The sequence below is a fragment of the Nomascus leucogenys genome, chromosome 18 (assembly GCF_006542625.1).
Source record: "Nomascus leucogenys isolate Asia chromosome 18, Asia_NLE_v1, whole genome shotgun sequence".
NCBI classification, from domain to species: Eukaryota; Metazoa; Chordata; class Mammalia; order Primates; family Hylobatidae; genus Nomascus; species Nomascus leucogenys.
In genome coordinates, this window is record NC_044398.1 from 95,469,343 (window position 1) to 95,491,624 (window position 22,282).

Below are 22,282 nucleotides of genomic sequence, written 5' to 3' on the forward strand. Positions count from 1 at the left end.
TGGCAAATCAACATTTTAAAACGGAAGATGTGTGGGTGTATCCACCAGCCAAATGGGCCATTGACTAAAGTGTCAGCTGCTAACTGCCTGTCTCCCCCTCAAAAACAAAGCCCCTACCTCCCACCTCCAGTGAGCCCTGCACTCAATGTATTTACAGTGATGAGTGTGCCTTCTCTCCCTCTTTTACGAATATGGTGCTTACCTTCGAAAATAAACACAAATGAGATCATCTCACCAGCCAGGAAATCCCAAGAGAAGAAACACAAAACCAGTGGAAAATACTTGACGGTTATAAACTGCATATTAAAGTTTTAGAGCTCTGGGAGAGATGGAAGAGTAGCAGATGCAAAACCCGACAGGGGGGCGGATTCCGCATCAAAGCCATAAAAATATACAACCGCTTTAATGGGCAATTATTCTTTGCATTTGTGCGCTGGTTTGAATTTGCATGAGATTGCCAGATGCCCTGGAAAAGGTGGGCATCCGAATGGATGGCGGGGGAGGGGGAGGTTCTCTTTGTCCGCTTCTCCTCTCCCTTTGTTCCATAATGACACATTTTCCCACCCTTGGAAGGTTTTAAGATGGAGAGAGATTCATACAAATTTGGGGTGAAATTGTTCTGTGGGTAATTTATGGTAGGAAATATTCACTTACACAATTCTGGGGGTACAGATGTGCTTTCAACAGCAGGTTGATGGTTTTGCAGGATTCCCCTTGGGGGAACTCCCATTCCATGTGCTGGACCATAAATTAAGAAGTGGCATAATAGGTAACATACTGAGGCGAAATAAACCACCAGCCATAGCTCATAGAGCAGCAATTTCCGAGGCAGGGCATCGTGCAATGAACATCACAATGAAGAGTCAAAAAACCTGATTTTTTCCAAATGGCAAAATATGTTTTCTCCTTTTTCAGAACGAATCTCAAAAGTACCTCAGATTGGTTAATAACACAGGATTTTATACACAACTAGGTCACTCTCTTTAAATGGCCTTCAATGAAAATTTTAACATGATGGCGCTTATTAAGTTCTAGCTCCAAACAAAAATGGAAAGGTTTTTCATTTCTTAAAAAAATCCAGTAATTTCAGTGTTTGGCAAAAAAAAAAAAAAAAAGAGGGGGGTGGTGGGGGGGGGAGAAAGGTTCCATCCTTTCAGTCACTGATAGACCAAAACGGCCACTTAATTTGTCGAATCTCCGGTTCTCATATACACGTACATTTATCCTTGAAATACACATTTGGGATTGACCCTTGTTTCTGTATGAAATGCATGTTGGTATTAAATTCTGCTGTTTAGAAGTGAATAAATCTACATTTTGGACAAACAGTTTCTTCTAAGACATCCTCATTTGAAATGCATTGAATAGGAAAACAAAAATTTCTAATTAATGTACAAGTCTAATCACCATTCTCCACATGGAAGAGTAATTTTTCACTGTTCATTTGCTTGGTTTAATCTCAACACTGACATTACAGAAACGCAATGTCCTATAAATCTCCGCTCATTTGTTTCTTTAATATTCATATTCCATTGAACTGCAGCTGCTTGTTGCTGCAGTCTATTACAACATGCAAAAGTGTCGATAAAAATATTATGAAAGGCAAGATGTGTTTCTTCCTGGCTGCGCGTGCCATTTATTTGGGGAAAGACAATAAACGACTCGTGGATTGTCCCTCAGCCTGCTGCTTGGTGGGTGATTAGTGATTAATTACCTTGCAGCAAATTGACATGGCACGAGGAAATTGACACAGCCCTGATTAATTAACTTTTTATGGGCGGTAGTTACTCACAAAACACTGCGCACCGTAATTGAATCTCTTTACATAACGTCATGGTACGAAAGTTTTAGTCAAATCCAAATTAGCCAGAAGTTTCTAGGCTGTTACAGGTCTGATTGGAATGCGTCGAAGGAATTGGCAAGAATGTGAACTTGGAGGAAATGAACATTTTTGAAAGGAGGGGAAAAAAAAGATGGTGACAATGTACTGGCCTGATTTTCCAAGCTGAATATATTGATCTAAATCTCGACTTCAGCTAGACTTCGGGAATAAGATTGTAAGAGGTTAAAATGTCTCTTTTTCCTCCAGCCTCACTTGGCTGTATTTCAGTGGCTTTTGGCAAATTCTCTCTCCTTTGTCCAGTCTCTAACAGTGAACTTGACTCCCAAATTCACTTCTCAGTTCCTACATCGCTCCCTCCAAAGGCTTTACCTCTTGATCTAATTTCACATCGCCTGACCCCCACAACTGTTACTAGTTACCATCATATTACCCTGTTGTTTTTTTCCTTCTCATTAGTTTCTTTATTTTTTTTTTTTGAGATGGAGTCTCGCTCTGTCACCCAGGCTGGAGTGTAGTGGCGCGATCTCGGCTCACTGCAAGCTCCGCCTCCCGGGCTCATGCCATTCTCCTGCCTCAGCCTCTCCGAGTAGCTGGGACTACAGGCGCCCGCCACCACACCTGGCTAATTTTTTTGTATTTTTAGCAGAGACGGGGTTTCACCGTGGTCTCGATCTCCTGACCTCGTGATCCGCCCGCCTCGGCCTCCCAAAGTGCTGGGATTACAAGCGTGAGCCACCGCGCCCGGCCTCTCATTAGTTCCTTATCACCTGACTTCATTTCAACTTCCTTATACATCTCTCCATAGGGATGTCCTCAGGACTCTATGTTGGTCCCTACTGTGTCTCCAACATCTAGAAGATGACCGAGCACAAGGTGATCATTGATATGTGTATTGACTACAGTGTGTGATGAACTCAGAATGCCATAGTCCTTCAGTTACGAAAGAAAATGGGTGGCAATCCTCAAACGCGTGAGAGTTGCTAAGGAGCTGCCTGTGAGGGATGCATATTCCCAGAGACACTCTGGGGTGATGGAGTTAGTGATAAGGGATCCTGGACCTCCCTTGTCTAAAAACCCAGGCAGTGATAACTGGAGTAATCCAAGGAAGGATGTGATTGCAGTTGGCAAAATTCCAACCTCTGAGGCTCCATTATCAAGTGGAGAAAATTCAATTGCATGATGATAACAGCTAAGATTTACTAGCACTTGCTAATTGCTAGACCCGGAGATTAACCCACTAACGCCTCACAAAACCATATGAACCATGATTGTTGCTATCTTCACTTTCCTGGGGTGGAGATGGAGGTATAGAGCAGCTCAGATACTCACCCAGGGGTTTGAACCAAGGCAGCCTGACACCAAAGCCTATGATCTAATCCATCATGCAACATAAAGGCAACCCCAGTCAGGCTCAGGGAAAAGCTTTCTACTTCTACTCTCTCTCTGCTTCTTAGAGCCTCTCAGTTTGGATTCCCTCCTATTGCCTGTACAAGCTGCTACATCGTCTCCCTATATCCATACCACATCTGAGACAGAGCCAGCCCCAATTCATCATGGACTGGGTTAATGTGCAGGGGAATCCGTTGACAGTCTCCCAGAGATCTCAATATGCTTCTTGTTGGGGGATGGCGGAGACATTGGAGGGTCTGTGTGTGTGTCCGCCATTTCTTCTGTTAGATACGTCTGTTCTGAGATTTCTAGACACCTGGAAAAGCCCTGTTCCTTTTCTGCTAATTGGATGCCGGCCATAGGGATCACCACTGACTTATGTTCCTGATAAGAGTTCAAAGGGAAGCTGTTTCCCTTTGCCACTAGCGTTTACCTCCACATCTTGATGTGAGGGGAGGTGGTGTTCAACCCAAAAATATTCGGAATGCAGATGCTGTAGAGATAGTGAGCAGGTTTGCACTAGTACAGTATGAGTCAAGGCTGCACTTGAACACAAACCTGATTACTGTCACAATCATGAGCTCCTTACGACTAAATTCAGTTAGAAATTTCTAATTTGGAAGACTGGAATGAGAAACTTATTTCAAAGCCTTGGAAGATCTGCATAAGAAACCTTCGTAACATTTTGGGCTATTGCACGTTTTTCTATATATAATTGCTTTTTTTAATATGTTATAAAATATCACCTTACAACTTGGGTTTTTGAAATAAGTCTCCTTTTTGTGGAAATAAAAATAGTCATCTAGGAAAATAAAACTACATGCAATGAGCACACTGGGATTTACTCTGAGCAACGAGTCTGGTGTTCCCAAAGGAGAAAGTTTCCCTAACTTAACAAATTAAAGCAACAGCAAAAGACACACACACCATTCACACACATGAATATCTTTGATCATGTAAGATCTCTGTGTCTCTGGGTGAAGGCAGTAGAATTGGTGGTAACTAATTGCCGTTGCTGTTCCTGCCTACCTCCCAAAGTTAGCTGTTGTATCTTTCCTCACAGGTTATAAATGGCTAGATTAATCCAACAGACAAGTGGTGAATGTCATGGCTGCTAAATGTGTAGTGATATGCTTTTACCTACATGCAGAATAGGTATTTGTGATTTGCCTACTCACAGGTATTGACAATTCCCACCCCGGGCAGGATTTTTGTAACATTCGGCAACATAAGAATGAGTCTCAATCTTGGAATGTTTAACTTGGCAGAACCCGCAAAACACATTTGCAAAGGTGCTTTCTGTCCTTTGAAGGAGAAGACAAAGCCCTGAAGAGCTGAGATTTATTTTAATTTGGATGCAGCAGTTCATCATCATCTATTAGTTTAACAAAATCTGTACTGATAACCATGTTGTTGTTTCCCAGGAAACCACGGGAAAAAAAAAAAACCTCAGATAATTTATATAATTACTTTATCCAGTGCATATACGTACTAAAGTTTCAATTGTTAAATCATTCATGCGCTATCTACCAGCTGGCTGAAACAGCAAGCTCGGTGAATTTCCTCTCCAGGTAGGAAACAGGGCAAGTGAGATAAATTAGCTTCCTTATGCTGGGCTGGATTTCCCAAGGTTCTCTTGGGCTGACGCAGCTCCTGAACATGAAGCCTTCAGAGGGGTTTGACGGTGGCTCACAAGATGGGTACACGACGCACATGCATTGTTCATTTCACTCCCAGCCATCGCTGTGGGGATAGCTGATCTGTGTGTCAGTGCTGAGGCCCTCTGATTTTGAGCATCAGCTTACAGACTTAAAAAAAAAGAGTCCTGATCCTTTGATCAATGCCCAAAGCCAACCTGGAGGACAGGTACTGTCTGAGCCCCGGGATCATCTGCCTGATATCTGAGCCAGAGCCTCCAAAACACTCATATAGAACAGACTGAGGAAGTACCATTCAGGAATGGTCCACCAGTCCAGTCACTGGACTAACACAAACCATCCAAACCAGCTTCTTTGGTGAACTTTATTTTTTTGAGACAGGGTCTCCCCCAGGCTAGAGTGCAGTGGCGTGGTCATGGCTCACTGCAACCTCAAACTCCTGGGCTCACGTCATCCTCCCACCTCAGCCCCTCCAGTAGCTAGGACTATAAAAGTACACCATCACACCTGGTTTGGTGGACTTTAAAAAATCCTGGAGAAGGTGGCTTCTGAGCCAGAAAAAGAGTAGCATTTGAGGAGCCGTAACGCCTCAAGCAGCCTGAAGGATGCTGCACAACAATCTCATTTAGTGCTCACGGGTAGGTAGATAGTCATGGCTATTTACATGACGAGGAGACTTGGCCAAGGTCACAGCACGAGTCTACTGTGATAGTTTACTCCCAGACTTTCCTGAATCCAGCTCTTTTCACTAAACCACGCTGTAGCTCAAGAAAAATGTTGTAAAACCACTAGTGGGAATTAGGACTTGCCAGAAAAAAGAAAAAAATGATCTTTTGGAAATGTGTGAGACTCCTGTAGCAAATAGTAAGGGTAGGGATAATACATACCCATAGATGGTTGTGCCTTTCATATGTTTGCTTTCATATGAAAAGCAATTAGGCATCAAGAGCTTATGCTGCATACAAACAAAACTCAAGGAGATAAATCTAAAACATGTGGTGTGGTGTTCGGTTCTGAAACTGCATTTTCTTAACAATGCTCCCAAGTTCTCCAGTAGGGATAAATAGCTTTTGGCATGACAGTTCTTTTATATAAAAACATGATTTAAGAAAATGGTGTTTGAAGCACATGTTTACATTACTGGGTTTATATGAACTACACCAGGCTCTTTTTCCCTTCGATGAGAGGCAACCTGAGCTGCTCCTCATGGTCTTTGCACTGAGTAGATTTATTTTAGAAGAGAAATAAGGCAAGGGAAGCAGCAGCAGCCACCTCTATGGTTGGACACATTTCTATCCAAGGAGCCTGGTATTTGATGAGAGAATGATTGCTCCAGCTCTTGAATTATGAGTGCTCTTGGATTCAGGCGCTCCCTTCCTAAGCTATTCATTCCCAGCTCTGTAGACGTAGAACTTGACTCAATTTATAAAGCTGGGGCCCTTGGGAATGTGCAAGTGCTCCACTGCATCACACTGTCCTCTTTTACGTTCCAACAACCAAGCAAGATCTTGCCGTTGGCCCCTGCAACTTACCTGCTCAGAGCTCTGAATGTAAAATGGATTCCTTTTTTTAAAAAATTTAAATCCACATCAGTTTGGGGAACCAAATAAAGGGCAGATAAGTGCTTAAAAAACAAACTCTCAAAATAAGCCTCTCAAACTATTGAAGTATTTCTCTTGCCTCTGATGAGGCTGGATGAGGGTGAGTCTCGGCAAGGAGTTAAATGCAGGAACCGCACCAGCCAGTTGATCCTCTTAAGAAAACGCGAACATTAAAAAACACCGTCAATGCTATCACAGGCCTTGGGGTTTCCAGGGAATTCCCCCAGAACAATTGCCTCACTGCCTTTCGGAAACATCTCATCTCGGCCTTGTTCTCTGGCTGTGTATGCACTGGAATCCCAGGGCAACATAGTTTATTGTTTTAATATCTGTCTGACACAAAGCAAAAGCATCCTCTAGTGACTCCTTATCTGTCATATGTATTTCTGTGAAAGAAATATCAAGACAAATAAGATGTTTGGGGGCACACCACGGGATGGTAGTTCTTGCAATTGGCGGCCTTTTGCAGAAGCAAGACACCCATCTGGAAAAGATGAAAGTCACCATTCTGCATTGAGATTAATAACCAAAGCAACGACAGAGAGCTGCATAGCAGCTGCCTGAAATGTGGCTGCCTCTTTGCAGAACTTTCCCTTTAAACAATGGGGGGGTGAGAGGTGCAACTAGTGGTTTTTTTTCTTGGAATTGGTTAAAAAGAACAAACAACAAAGTGGGTTATGATTATGACAGCCAAAGAAACAACACATGGATGAAGAAGTTGGCGGTAGTGGTTGCAGGGATTAAAAAAACAAACACCGTATGTTCTCACTCATAGGTGGGAACTGAACAATGACAACACATGGACACAGGAAGGGGAACATCACACACCAGGGACTGCTGTGGGGTGGGGGGAAGGGATAGCATTAGGAGATATACCTAATGTTAAATGACGAGTTAATGGGTGCAGCACACCAACATGGCACATGTATACGTATGTAACAAACCTGCACGTTGTACACATGTACCCTAAAACTTAAATTATATTAATAATAAAACTGAAAAAAAAAGAAAAAAAATACAAATGAACCTATTCTGAGGACTGTGATCCAGGTGGAATAACTACATTAATATCAGCGCTAGTAAAAGCCTCTTAGAAATCATCTGTTAATCAAATGTGCTGGGTCATGGGAAAAGTTGAGCAGATGGAGAAAAGCAGAGATGGTGCTTCAGTGATGGAGAAATAATGATTTCTGGAGTTCACCATTTGTGGGTGGGTAGTAGCTGGATAATTCTGCAATGCTGTGGGCAACTATTGTTCATAAATAGATATGTGCTATGATTGAGGTGGCAGGGAAAGCATGGCACCTAGTAGGTGTCTCAAAACACCTCGGTCCATGGGTTTGGTGAAGCAAATAGGGTCTCAGTAGCAAAGGGCACCTGTCTACAGTGTTGAGTAATGGTGAAAATAGGGACACTTAATTCACCTACTGAGAGGCACCCCAGTGGCAGTGCTAACAGTGAATAAGTCTCCTGTTGGATGTTACTTCCCGAATATCCCTAGGAGCACTGCGTTTGAAATTCTGAAACCTTAGCATTATATATATTTGTCCATTATGTGTCCCCCGCCCCTAAGAATATAGGTATAATACAAGCCAACTTGAGAGTATCTTCATAGCATATTTGCAGGAAGTAGAATTGCACCTGGCATACAGAAAAAACTTCAATAAAGATTGGATGAATGAAGTAACACCTTTCAACCCCCTCCCCAATCAAAGGACTAAAAACTAGAAGGAATTATCTCCGAGAAAATGACAAAGAGGACACAGATATGCTGCCACCATAATGCTGAACCATAGCACAAGAGAGGGAGTGTCTGATTCTCTGATTGGAAGGGTCCAGCCCAGAGCATCTTTTAGAGCCAGCATTGTTGAAAGCGTGGGGATGGAAATGGAAACAGTTCAGACAGAAGATCCTGGGTAAGACAATGGAGTCTTCACATTTTGCCCAAGGAAACTGCGGCAGGTCTTAGACTAATGGCAACAGAATTAAGCCTCTGAAACCAGATTTGTTCATTGTGCAAGCAAAACTAACAACCAATTCCTTGTATCTTGATCCAATTTAAGTCAAGATCATTTTGTATCATTTAAATCAAGATCAATTTGTATCTTGATCTTAATAGGTACCAGGAGAAGGGTACCTATTTTTATGTACTACTTTACATCATTTAAAATGTGATAAAATGGTACAAAATGCAAAAAGTACATGAGGGTGCACACTTAAAAGAATTTTCCTTCTTATTTCCACCCCCAAGCAGCCAGCTACCATGTTCTGCCCTTTTAAGTGAGAATCATGGCCTGACAAAGAGATTGGTAAAGTATAGCACTTGGGCCCAATCTGGCCTACAGACCATTTTTGTAAATAAAGTTTTATTGGAACACAGTCACGCCTATTCATGTTTCAACCTAGAAGTCTGTGGCTATACGTACGGTAGTCTATGGCTACTTTCAAGCTATAACAAGAGTTGAGTTGCTGCAACAGAGGCCAGATGGCCTGGAAAGCTGAAAATACTAATAACATCCAGCCTTTTAAAGAATAATTTTGCTAAGCCCTGGCCAGACATCTCAAAGAGGGAAATACTGCCTCTCCAAACATGATGGGATGGGGAGGAGAGAGCACAACCTTGGCCCAAAGAGAGATGCTGGACAGCTGCTGAGAGGTTCCACATGACCACTCCCTGCTCAGCCATTTCTTGGAGTCCATCCTGTTTCCGGCCTCTGGGGGAAAGTTTAGAGAGTAGTGAAGAAGAAGGCTTGGGATTTAAACAGGCTTGGTTCAAAGCTGATCTAGCTGGGTGATCTCGGACAAGCTTCTTAATGCCCCCAAGCCTAAATTTCCTCCTCAGAAAAGGTAGCATAATTAATCATACCTGTCCTATAGTTTCTTCTTAAGAAAGCTAATGAGAAGGGCTTAGCACAATGCCTCACATACAGTGAGTGCCCAATAACCATTACTTATGATTATGGATATCATCATGATTTCAGGGCTGGAACTACGTTAACAGGCGTTCACCGTATTTGAAGAACTTAAGTGGCGGGTGGAAGGGAGGAAACACCAAAAAACTCTGTAATGAAGATAAATCATGTTTTAATGCAATCTTTTAACACCCAAATTATTTTTTAAATCCACGATCAGCAGGCTATCAAAATTTAAATAGTGCTGGACTAAGCCAAATGGGATCTTGAGGCTCCAAAAGGAAAAATAAATCTTATTCTGTCTTGATATTCTGTTAATCATGGATCTTTTTCTGTTACTTTAGATTTTTAAAAATATTGCATTAAAATGCTATTTATGAGGAATTTGGGTACCCCTTTAATCTTCAAAGTGAGCACGTCACTTGCTTACCCTAGTCACAGAGCTAGTTATTTTTAAGCACCCCCTCCATAAGATACTAGAAAAATATCTAGGAGGAAAGCAAGAAGCTCTCAGTTACTGGCAAGTGAGGGAAAAAGAAGACACAATTCTTTACACCAATGTGTCAGTAACACAATGACCTATATGTGTACTTTCTATTAACTGAGTCCAGCCCACTGACATTTTCTGTATTCTGCAGAAGAAAAAGGAAGCCATAAATTAATTTAGGTCCTTACTTTAATTACAGGAAACCCATGCAAGTTCTATCAATTACCTAAAAGTAAAATAGTACAGGCATGATTTACGTACGTTTCTGCCACTTAAATCATTGTTTTATGAATTCCACACAATTACTTCCTTAAAATCTGCAATCAATATATCAATTAAAACTACGCCCCTACCACTCGCCCTTGAGTGTCACAGAAGTGAATAAATGAGGAATTGATTTTGCATTTTGATAACATTTACGTTCCCAAGCATTTGCCCATGATATCTTTTTTTTTCTTTTCTTTCTTTCTTTTTTTTGAGGAGGGAGGGGTATCAGGGTGAAAATTTCAGGGGAAACGATCATTAATCTTCCATTAACTTTAGGATTTGTCCTGATGTGGACCTACTGTTCAACTCTGGCTTTCATGGAACTGTGGAAAACGCATTCAATGGCATTGATAAGCATATGGAACAATGAAGACATTTCTTCTGGAAAATGCTTTTCTAGCCCTTGACAAATAAAACTGACATCCCTCTATCAAGGGACTTGCTATGGACTGAATTATGTCCTCTCCACCCAAATTCATATGTGGAAGCCGTAACCCCCAATGTGATGGTATTTGGAAATGGGGCCTTTTGAGAGGTAATTAGGTTTAGATGAGGTCCTGAGGGTGGGCCCTTCGTAAGGTTCATGCCCTTATATGAAGAGACACCAGAGAGTGCTCTATTCCCCTGTATCTCTCTCTTTCTCTCTGTCTCTCTCTGTCTCTGTCTGTCTCTGTCTTGTGAAAACATGGGAGAAGGTGGCCATCTGTAAGCCAAGAAGAAAGCCGTCACCAGAACCCAACTTTCTGGGCACGCTGATCTTGGACTTCCAGCCTCCAGAACTTTGAGAAAATGAATGTCTGTGGCTTAAGCCTCCCAGTCTACGGTATTTTGTTATAGCAGCCCAACCTGACTAATACGGTGCAAAACAAAACTTGCTCTTGACAGGGATTTCGTAATCCAAAATGATGTCTAAAAATGATTAGAAAAGACAGATACATTTGCCTATGAAATTAAAAATGTATGGCGGAATGTGAGCAACACCAGTTGTCAAAATAGGAAGTACATTTGTAACATCTAAACTATTCATAGGTTATCCTCCTAGTGAACAAGTTTCACTTACATGTGAATTGACAATAAAATGAGAAAAAAAACTCAAACGGGAAGATGTATACTGGAAATTCAAAAAGGTAAAGTCTAAATGAAAAATGTGAAAGATGATGATCATTAATAGGAGAAAGGCAGATACAAACTAAAACAAATTGAGATGTTATTTTTCACTGTGCAATTCGCAAAGCAGAGCAAAACATGGCAGTGCTGGCAAGAATGCTGGAAGGGAACCAACAGCTCCATGTTTGGGAATGTTAAGTGTAGAATGGATGTAGTTGTACGTAAGGGTATTTGCAAATATTTTTACTATCGCCTTGTGGAGGGAATATAAAAAGAAGTAGCTTGGGCCAGGCGCAGTGGCCCACGCCTGCAATCCCAGCACTTTGGGAGGCCAAGGTGGGCGGATCACGAGGTCAGGAGATTGAGACCATCCTGGCTAATACGTGAAACCCCGTCTCTACTAAAAATACGAAGAAATTAGCCAGGCATGGTGGTGGGCGCCTGTAGTCCCAGCTACTCGGGAGGCTGAGACAGGAGAATGGCGTGAACCCAGGAGGTGGAGTTTGCAGTGAGCCGAGATCGTGCCACTGCACTCCAGCCTGGGTGACAGAGCAAGACTCCGTCTCAAAAAATAAATAAATAAATAAATAAATAAATAAATAAATAAAATAAAAAGTAAAAAGAAGTGGCTTGAATGACTATGGATAGAGAATGGTTGAATTGACTGTCAACCATTTATGCCATCAAACAGTGTGAAAATATCTAAAAGGCTTAAAGGGAGATGGTCACAATGTATTATATGAAACTAAATATGATTGATGTATGTAATGCCCATGTAACATCTGTGTATACTCTTCTCTGTAAAGTCAAACTAGTAACACACCGTTCCCTGCCCCCACCACTGCATGTGTATATGTCCTTTTCTGAATAACCATGGAGAAAATGTAGAAAGATACTGGGCGTCCACACACTTTTAAGGGTTCATGTTACTGGATAAAGTGGGGATATTATTCCCACATTATTACAATTGTGTGTGTGTGGGTGTTTATTTGCACACTTCACACTGATTGCAATGAGCAGCTGTTACTATTGTAATTCAAAATATATTCATAAAATCCTGAAGAAAACAAAATCAACATTTACGTGTTTCTGGAAACATCTACTTCATATGTAAATAAGGATCTGTGATAGCTCCCTTTGTTCATCTGAATCAGAAGTGAACTTTTTCATTCATGGAACCAATGATTTACCTGTTGATACTTCAACTAATGAAAATGAAATTCATGTTTTAATTTGGAAGAGATGCGGTATGTTCTTTACCTTCCTATTTCTACCTGGTGCCAATTTTGATGTTGAGCATTTGCCATATGCAAAACAGTGCTGGCAATAATACACCTAGTACATTTCCCCTCAACAAGAGGAGCAGGCTGACCACTGGCCTTCAGAATGGAATGAACAGTCCACATACCAGTAGCCCTGCCCGTTTCACTAAACCTTTCTGTTAAGGGGTTGAATTGTTTCTCTTGAAAGCCTATTGAAAAATATTAATTGCAAAGGTTTTCCATTTGATACTAGGTGATCATGCCTAATTCTCTAGAGTTTTGTTCTTTCTTCATTTAAGTTGGATAGAAAGCAGGCCCGTTTTATGCCCTGGATGAGAGTAGTTTATTAGGACGTGTAAGAGGATGCATGATGACCTGTGACACAATTTGAACTAGGGTTTTAAACCTGCATGAAGTTCAGGGGTGAGGGAGAAAAACTGGAGTCATTTGGAGTCCGAAGGAAGAGTCTGTGGAATTAGCTGTATGGACACAAAGTTATCAGTGAAAATCTTTCTCAATACTTCTATGTGTCCTGGGTCACATTATTAGGATGATTCACTTAATGGGGGAGAAAACCTCACTGTTACGCAAAAATGCATCCTCAAAAGCAGATAACTTCAGTAGGAATTATTTTCATTACGGACTAATTCAGCAGGGTTCCTTCAAAAACCATCTCCCCTACTGCATTTAAGGATGGTATTTACAGATGATTAGCTATTTGACTAGGAAGAGGTACAATTTAAGTCTTAAAAAAAAAAAAAAAAAAGGCCAGTTAAAGATCCATGGAGGAAAAAAATGCAAAAAAACAAAAACGAAGCTCCAGAGTTATCTTGGAAGTGAGTAGACACATAGGATCCAACGTACAAAAGTGTAATTTATACACACCTTTCTTCAGGAGCACAGCTGTTAAACAGAAATAAGGAACACATGCATTTTCAAGTTAAAAAACAAGAGCATCCTACACAATTGCTGAAAAGTATGGTAGCCTCAGCTTTGAGGGCAATGGTTGGATTCCTAGAGAAAAAGTCTGCACCCATCAGAGCGCAAAGATAAAATATGCGACTCTCAGCCCTGTGCAAATCGAAACTGTTGGGAGGAGAAAAATCCTGGATGACCATGAATGTAACTCGTGTGTGTGTATGCACAGGCCTGGATGCAAAAATGACCGTTTATGTGCTGGCTGGCCTGTTGCAGGAAATGGGGAATGGTTTTGTAGTAGAATATGCATCTAATCTGGAAGAGAAAAACCTAAGTGAATGTTGCCGAGCCAGCAATCCGCAAACAGCCTAGACCAAAAAGCCCATAAAGGAGAAAGGAAACCACAGCAATGTGTCTTAGGGATGTGCAGGTAAATTTAACATTCGACACCAATGCACAGCCTGCAAATAGAAATAACTGAAGGCCCCTCTGCCTACCCAACTGTAGAGTGAGAGGTCTCAGGGTTGGTCACCATTACAAAATACTAACCGAGCTTGACAATCTGAATACCCTTGCTTAAGCATCGACAAGTCAAGATTCTTAATGTAAGAAACGAGTTTTCGTCTTGCTTTTTAATGGGGTAGTAAAATTAGCTGTTTTCTTTAAAACTGCTCTACTGAAGGGTGTTTATTTTGTTTAATATTTTTGAAAAAAAATTGCTATGAACCTAAGTTCTCAAGAATGGGGGAATAGATTACAATATAATGAAACAATACTATGGGTCCATTAACATATTTTTATAAAAAGCACATGGCATAAAATGTGCAGGTAATATGACTGATACAATTTAGAAATGAATACAATTTAGAATATGACTAATACAATTTAGAATGATACAATTTAGAAATGTTGGATGCACATTATACAATTTCATAATTGTAAATTTTTACTTTAAACATAGAAAAGGGTACAGTTACACACAGTGCAGTGATATTGCCACTCTGTATTTTTAATACTAAAATCAACCCTTTAAATTGGAGATCAGTACACTTCTCCTGTAAAGAGCCAGACTGTTAAAATGTTAGGCTTTGCAGGCCACCTAGGTCTCTGGCACATTCTTTGTTTTTGTTTTTCCAATCCTTGGAAAATCTAAAAACCATTCTTACTTCATAAGCCTTGTAACACAGGCCACGGGCTGTGTTGGGTGGCCCTTGTTTTAGATGATTTCATTTTCTCTGTATGCTTCAGCTATTTTATTGTGGAGAATTTGGGAAATATTTTCATGTGATATGAGAGATGCTTCCCCAGTTCACTTTAGAATAGCTATACCAATTCAAACTAGCACACTTTTGGAGTTGATTGTTTTGTTCACTTCTGTAAAGAAAATTGAAATATAGATATGTCATAACATCATATAGAGCCATATTGTCCAATATGGTAACCATTAGCCCTATATGGCTAATTATTGTAACATAAAAATGAGAGCCTCAGTTCCATCAGCACTGTGCTGGATAGCATAAAGATTTTATCCCAGACACCTCTACAGGACCTCAATGTTAGAGAAAAAATAATACTCTAGGACCCAGCCCTATGGTAAGTTTTGGCACACCAACTCTCCTTCAGAAAATAATAGAGAGGAGGAAGGCTAGGTAAATGGAACAGTGATCAGATTTAGTCAAATGGACTCAGAAAGGCAGCTGAAGATAGAATAATTTTCCCAGGTTCAGAAGACCAATCTATTACACATTGGCTCGGGGATTGCCCTCCATTTCCTCAGTTGTAAAGCAAACATTGTGATACCTACCTGGTGCTGGTTTTGAGAGGAATACACAAGGCTGGATATGTGAAAATGTGTAGTAGCATTACCATTTCAGGAGATACATGCACACACATTTACACTGGCCCCAAGGAGGCCCTTCTGAATTTGTTGTCACAAATTGAGAAAGAACCACTTCTCACCAGTATGGTTAGATTTCGGTTTCTCGGGAGGCAAAGAAAAATGTCTTGCATTTAATTAATGCCAAAATGGCCATTAAAGAGTATGCTCTGGGCCGGGCGCGGTGGCTCAAGCCTGTAATACCAGTACTTTGGGAGGCTGAGGTGGGTGGATCATCTGAGGTCAGGAGTTCGAGACCAGCCTGGCCAAGATGGGGAAACCTCATCTCTACTAAAAATACAAAAATCAGTGGGAGTGGTGGTGCACGCCTACAATCCGGGCTACTTGGGAGGCCGAGTCATGAGAATTGCTTAAGCCCAGGGAGGCGGAGGTTGCAGTGAGCTGACATGGCACCAGTGCACTCCAGCCTGGGTAACAGAGTGAGACTTTGTCTCAAAACCTCTAACTATGAGAAACAACTGGCTGTCAGACCTCCTGAAGACTTCAGATCCTTGGGTGTGTCACATTATATTTTTGATTCCCTGTGACTGCTGGTAACAGGGAGGTGCTGCCCCAACAGTGAGGAGGTTGGTTTTCCTCAGCTTCACAATTTAGAAAATGAAGATGTTAGGTTTTGGCAAGATGGTGAGGATTCTCCTGTGTCTCTCATCCCTCGAGCCTGGTACTCCTCCTCTCCTCCCCATCCCTGCCTTTTACAACTACTCTGAGAAACAGCCCCCACCCCCACTCCAGGCACCCAGACGCACTTTTAAGCGCTGACCCTAAAGACGACTCATTCTGCAGTTACGGGAACTTCACAGGATTTACACACATTGTATAAAACAGATGTTAAAGTTTCAGCTGTGGCTAGGAGATTCTTTAAGAAGGGGTATACCCTCTGGGAGAACATGGTCGAGTCAGTGGCGGCTTTAATTCTTCTACCTGCTCTGGGAATTGGGGTGAGGAAAGGGCATCCTTCAACCCAGAGCATCCACCCGAGGCAGGGAAATCTTCGGTTCTTCCATGTCAATGTTGTGATCTACTTCCTGTGTTTATTTTGGGTCTCCCCTCCAGCACTTGATGGCTATACTTATCTATGTTTAAAAGTGCCGCAACTTTTTAAAAGACAATTCTTTATTGTTGCTGCCCCTGCACTTGATTAAATGAGGGGGGAACCACATTTCTCTCTCTGCTCCTCCTCATCCTCCTCCTTCTCATTAGAATTACATAGCAAAGGATAGAACAGCCTTGCAAACAAGTAACTAGCCCCAGGCTAGTGGTATTTTCCATCATGACACGACTGTGTACGAAAATCCTGGTCAAGCATCTTTTACTAGGTGAGGGTGCCTTTGGGGTGGCCTGTATATGCTATTTAAACTATTTTTATATTAATTTACAAAGCTCTGATAGAAGGCAAGCAATGAGCTAAAGCTCCCCACCCTTCCATGCCCCTCCCCGCCAACCCCATGCCCACATTCCCAACCATTGGACCCAATCCTGACAGATCTAACAAAGAACGTCCAGGACATCTGGGAAGTTGCATGGGAGACAGAGACATGCTTATGAAAATTAACTTCACCTCAGAGAGAGCCACAAGAGAGGGTGGGGCAGAGGGAGGGGGAGAGAACTTACATGGCAGGGAAGGTGATTGGACTCAGATTTATGTCACAAAACAAAAAGAGCCACGACAGTGGGCTTACTTGCAGAAGTATATACAAGTGAACTGGGGGCACTGTACATGGAAGATCCCTCCTGGTTGGCCTGGCACAACAGGACCGTGCCTACGAAAGAGAGAGAGAGATGGTATCTGGTTTGGGAATCGGTACACTACACCTGAGAGATCACGGCAATGCAACCGAGAAACGCAGAGAAATGAAAACACAGCCACATCCCAGAGCACAGGACAAGGGTACCCAACAAAGCCCCCTGACTTAGCCAAAGGGAATCAATGGAAGCCCCACCCACCCACCACAACCCGGCCCGCCAAGCACACGTCATGACTTTTCACATGGGGTTGTGTAGCGGACTCTGGTTGCCCCAGGGCCCAGGTTCCAATTAGGAATGGAAGCAGTGTGGCATACTGAAAAGGGAACTTGAGAAATATCGGAAGGAACTAGATACTAAGCCTGACTCAGACACCTCTTCACTGTGTGATCTTGGCAAGTCACTGTACCTCTCTGTGCCTCAGTGTTTCCATCTGGAAAACAGGGGTAAACATACCTACCTCCAAGAAGGGCTGTGCATCGTATGACTGGAGATGTACCCAGGGCAGGGGCTGGCATGTAATAATCACTCAATCAATAGTAAGCATACATGTTGATAGGTTTAGAGAAAACGGTACCTTCCTTCAAATGTCAGTCTTTCCGAATCAGTTCTTCAGAGGAAGAACAGAAGTAAGGCAGAGAAAGAAAAATTGCGAATTTTGCCATCCCTGGGACCCACCCTGGACCCACACTGGACACTGGGTGAGAGAATCTTCGGCTTCTGTTTTCCCACTTTCTTCCCTAAAGCTCTCTCCCTTCCAGCTAGAGAGGCTGCCTAGCTCATCCTGCAAACCACAGCTGCATTGCAGCAATGACTTGCCTCCTCCTGATTTAAAGTGAAGGGCACTGGGTTTATCCTTGCAAGATGGAATTTTACAGCGGTGAATAATGGTGGAATCCTGAGATACCTCCTCAATCTATGACAGCTTTTGAACAACCACCCACTCCAGGGATGACTGGGGTCAGGAATTGTCAGGGTATCAATTCTACTTTCCCACTGCTGCAAAACTCAAACTCCAAGACTTTGAAAATAATTAGAATTCTGAGGAGTTTTAAGGCCATTACTGGTGATGGAAATACCTCCCTGTGGTTTCTGTTCACTTCCTTGGCTGGGGAAGGTCAACCACCCCAGTTTGATAAGAAGCCAGCCTTACAAGTGTACCCCCACAACAGGGAACTTTTCTATATCCTTGGAGACTTGCCCTAGGGAATGGTTCTATGATCCTTCTGTATCTTCCCTACGATCAATAAAAATGTAGTTAAAACTTCCAAAGCGTGTGGGGTCCTGCCACATAGAGGGACTGTACGGTGATGTCATCAAGGGACAGTAAACTAGACACAATCCTTTCTAACCCATCTCACTCTTCCCCTGTTACCAGTCTGAAAACTCCATCCACTCTTTGCCAGGGACAAGCAGCCCGGGGCCAGACGTTCTACCTGAAGGAATGTCCCATAGTCCTTTTTGATCTGGTTTCCCATGCTTACAGCTGGAGAAGAGCCACCCCTCACCCCCAAAGTAGCCCTTCACACAACAGTGAAATTAACTCGAAATTAACTAACCTTCTCTGCGTAGAAAATGTATCAAGAGTCTGGTGGAGTGTCAGTCATGATTCACCTGTGCTAAACTAGTACTTCTTTCTTCTTGTTGTTCATTTAAAAACTTTATCGGCCAGGTGTGGTGGCTCATGCCTGTCATTCCAGCACTTTGGGAGGCAGAGGCAGATAGATCACCTGAGGTTAGGAGTTCAAGACCAGTCTGGCCAACATGGTGAAATCCTGTCTCTACTAAAAATACAAAAATTAGCTGCGGGTGGTGGCGGGCGCCTGTAATTCCAGCTACTCAGGAGACTGAGGCTGGAGAATCGCTTGAACTCAGGAGGTGGAGGTTGCAGTAAGCCAAGATCACGCCATTGCACTCCAGCCTGGGTGACAAGAGCAAAACTCCATCTCAAAAAAAAAAAAAAAAAAAAAAAGTTCATCACAACGTATGAGATGATCCTTTACGTGGTTTAACCTCTCCTCAGGTATTTCTAGTTTTAGCAGGTCACTGGGGATTAACAGCAAACAAACCAAACTCCAAAGAATGGAGATTGGTATAGGAAACCAACCAAGAGAAGGCAAGCTATCTACCAGGAAAGACAGTTAGTCCCCTCTACGGTCAGTCCTGTTTATCAATGAGTACTCCTGTGTGACTCTGTAGTGGTTATCCATGTGCTTCTGCTCACTGCTAGAAATCTTAGAAAGAAATGAATGTTTCTGTAGGCTATACAGAGAGTTAACAGATCGGAATCATCTAGGATAGGCTCCTAGCAGGTGGATTTAGGGAATGCTCCTCAACCTTCTCTCCCGTGCACGCCTGGTTTAAAAAAACACTTTTAAAATCAGATCTGAAGTTTCTTGGGGTGCCTAAATTTCAAAAGAAAAATGTGTAACTGTAACGAAAACATACGCAGAAGGACATTTCAGTATTGTATGGTTAAAATCCTTGGGTCAATTTTCAATATCCTCAATGCAATTTATAGAATTCCACTGGGACACAGCACAAATTTTTGCCTGGAAAGCTAACCTCTGGCAGGGCATAATGAAGAATTCCTAATTTTTTTTTATGCTGTGGATTCTGAGAACCTGGACTGAAATAACTTCTTTGGATAATTTCTTAGTAGTAAAAAAAAAAAAAAAACTTTATGCAATGATTTTTGACCTTTTGTAAAACAAAATCTATGCCTTCACGGGACTTGGTTTTTGTTTTATCTAAAAGCATCCTCCAATTTAATTTGCAAAGTACTTACTGTATGTTCCCTTAGTGCTTTGTGACCTTTTCTTAAAAGGAAGCTTTGAATTCAACAAAACCAAAGCAGCAGAGAACACTGCAACCTCCATGCATTTTTTGGGGCAGGGAAGGGTAAGTGTGTTTGTTTTAAAAAGTAAGTCAAACAGGTAATAAGGTACAAGCAGCAGTATGGAGAGTGACTACAAGGTCATTCAAAGCACTTCTCGATATAGCTTCAACATAGCTCTTCAGTGAGTCCACCGGGCTGGATCTTCTATCTGTCCCTAGCCTTCAACATCAACCTTCTACTGCCAAATGCCAGGAACCTTCATCTGTATCACATGGTGACATCCTGTACTTCTCAGACTTCCGTGCTTTTATCAAACTCCTTATAATCTAAGGATGGCAACTGGGGTCAATTTATACTTCTTATCCATTCTTTAGCCAGAATGGAATTAATCAATTTCAATATTATCCTTTCCTATTTTCCTGGAATCCTCACAATCATTCTCAACACAGCCAGTAGGCAATGATTCCCATTTGATTAGAGTTGGTGAAGGGGATGAAATCTTCATGCCATTCCTGCTCTTAGAGTTAGATTAAACCATTTGAAATTGATTTTTTTTTTTGTCAAATAGAATTGAATGTTTCCAAGTTCATGTGGTTCCACTTAAAAAAAAAAAAGGGGTGGGGGCTTCCTCTGTCTTCCTCCAACATAGGTTAAAAGTGACCTCTCCTCTCCCTAGTCCTCAGGGGTGAATTAGTTACTCCCTATTCTATGCTCTTATCTTACATTTTTAAACCTCCCTGAAAGATCCTTCGTGGTCCTGTACTACAATTTTCTACTTACATTACTGGTTGTCTGAGCTACAAAAGCCACCTGGGGTAGAGCCAAATCATACTCATCTTTTCATCCCCAACACCTAGGAAAATACCTGGTCCTCAGAAAGATTAATGCATATGATTGAATTATAATACATTCTTAAAAAGAACTCTCCATTTCTACCTTCTTTGCTAAAAATAGTGGTTTTTTTCAACCAGTCCTTCTTCCGCCTGTTGTTCATGGCAGGAAATTTGCATGCCTAAAGTTCAAATAGATTTACACACTACATCTAACTTTTATGGATTGAAATCGCTTCAATCTATTTCACCTGTTTTCTCTTCTTTCCTGGTTCTTATAAAGTTGGCTCATCCACTCTTAACAAGAAACCTGGGCAGCCTGGACTGTCGATGACTGTATCACCACCTGACAGAGACTGAGCTCCATGGGACAGACCTCAGTCTCAGAATAATCGGAGCCCGTTCCAAAGCCTGTCACACTCGCCTGCTCTGAGTGCCAGATCATCGGCATCCCCACATCCTGGCAAGATGTCCCACAGCCACTCTCCAGCAGGATTTTGAATCCTCCAGAGAGGAAGGGAGTAAGCCAGTGCCAAGGTCTCAGATGGGGCATCGGAACCCTTTCTGCTGAACAGTAGTCTCCATACAGTATGTAGGGGATCACTCCTGTCCCCTGAAGGGGCAGGGACAAGCCTAGAAGAGATGTTTCCCATGACAGACAGGAAGGAGGAAGTGTTGAAAACTGTTCACTCTGCTGCCAACCCCTAAGTGAGGAAAACTGGACTCAAACCGGAACAGCAGTGCAGTTTCACACCTCCATGCCTTTGCAGAGCCTTTGTCTTTTTCCAGGAAATCTTTTCCTCGCTCCAGATAACTCCTTTCTGGACTCAGCTCTGGCTTCTCCTAGAAACCCTATCTATGTACCTTTGTCTGGCGGAGTTCAGCTTCCTTTCTCTTCTTTTTAAAATTGTTTTGTGTAATCTATTTAATGAGTGTCTTCCCCCATTGATGCTACTAATTCAAAGAGATCAGGAATCATGTGTTTATCTTCCTATCCTCATGAGTCCTGGAACCTAGACTAAGAGGCAGGAAGCAAATGAAGAGAGAATCCAAAGGTTTCTGATAGGCAGCCATGCTACACTTTCAAGAAATAAAATTAAAATGGAGGATGGGAAGGAAGAAAAGAAAGGGTGTTTGCCAATGTCTGTCCCTTCCCTTTTAGTATCAAATGGGCACAGTTCCAAGCCAGTACATGGTGAATAACTAGAACTTTTCCTACATAATTTCTGAATTTAAAAAAAAAACGTGAAACGAACATCCCAACTGCCTGGCAACTGGGAGTGACCAATTAGCTTCATGAGCTCGAAGATCAAGATGGGTTAGGAAATCTTGGAGGATGCTCTTGAAAACACAAAGAGCAACAGCTAGACTTTATGAAATAGCTAAGATGGAATGAGTATTCTGTGGTACCTGTGCAGGAAGTTTCTGTATATGTCATGTACTGCCTGTACCTCTAACACAGGAGTTATTAAGAAATTATTTTAGGCAGATAGTAAGGGTAAAGGTTCTAGGTGGAAATTTTCCTGTAA

General features: G+C 42.0%; 1 protein-coding gene across 14 annotated transcripts in view; it reads right to left on the minus strand.

The window, feature by feature from the left end:
- RBFOX1 (RNA binding fox-1 homolog 1) overlaps positions 1-22,282 on the minus strand; it is a 2,489,097-nt gene that overhangs the window by 65,877 nt on the left and 2,400,938 nt on the right. For 11 of the 14 annotated variants that reach the window (XM_030799104.1, XM_030799107.1, XM_030799103.1 and 8 more), the window contains one exon: positions 17,021-17,101. The exons of the other annotated variants lie outside the window; for them this stretch is intronic. In XM_030799104.1, the coding sequence (XP_030654964.1) occupies positions 17,021-17,101 (81 nt within the window). The remainder of the gene's footprint in view (positions 1-17,020; positions 17,102-22,282) is intronic. 14 annotated transcript variants of the gene reach the window in all.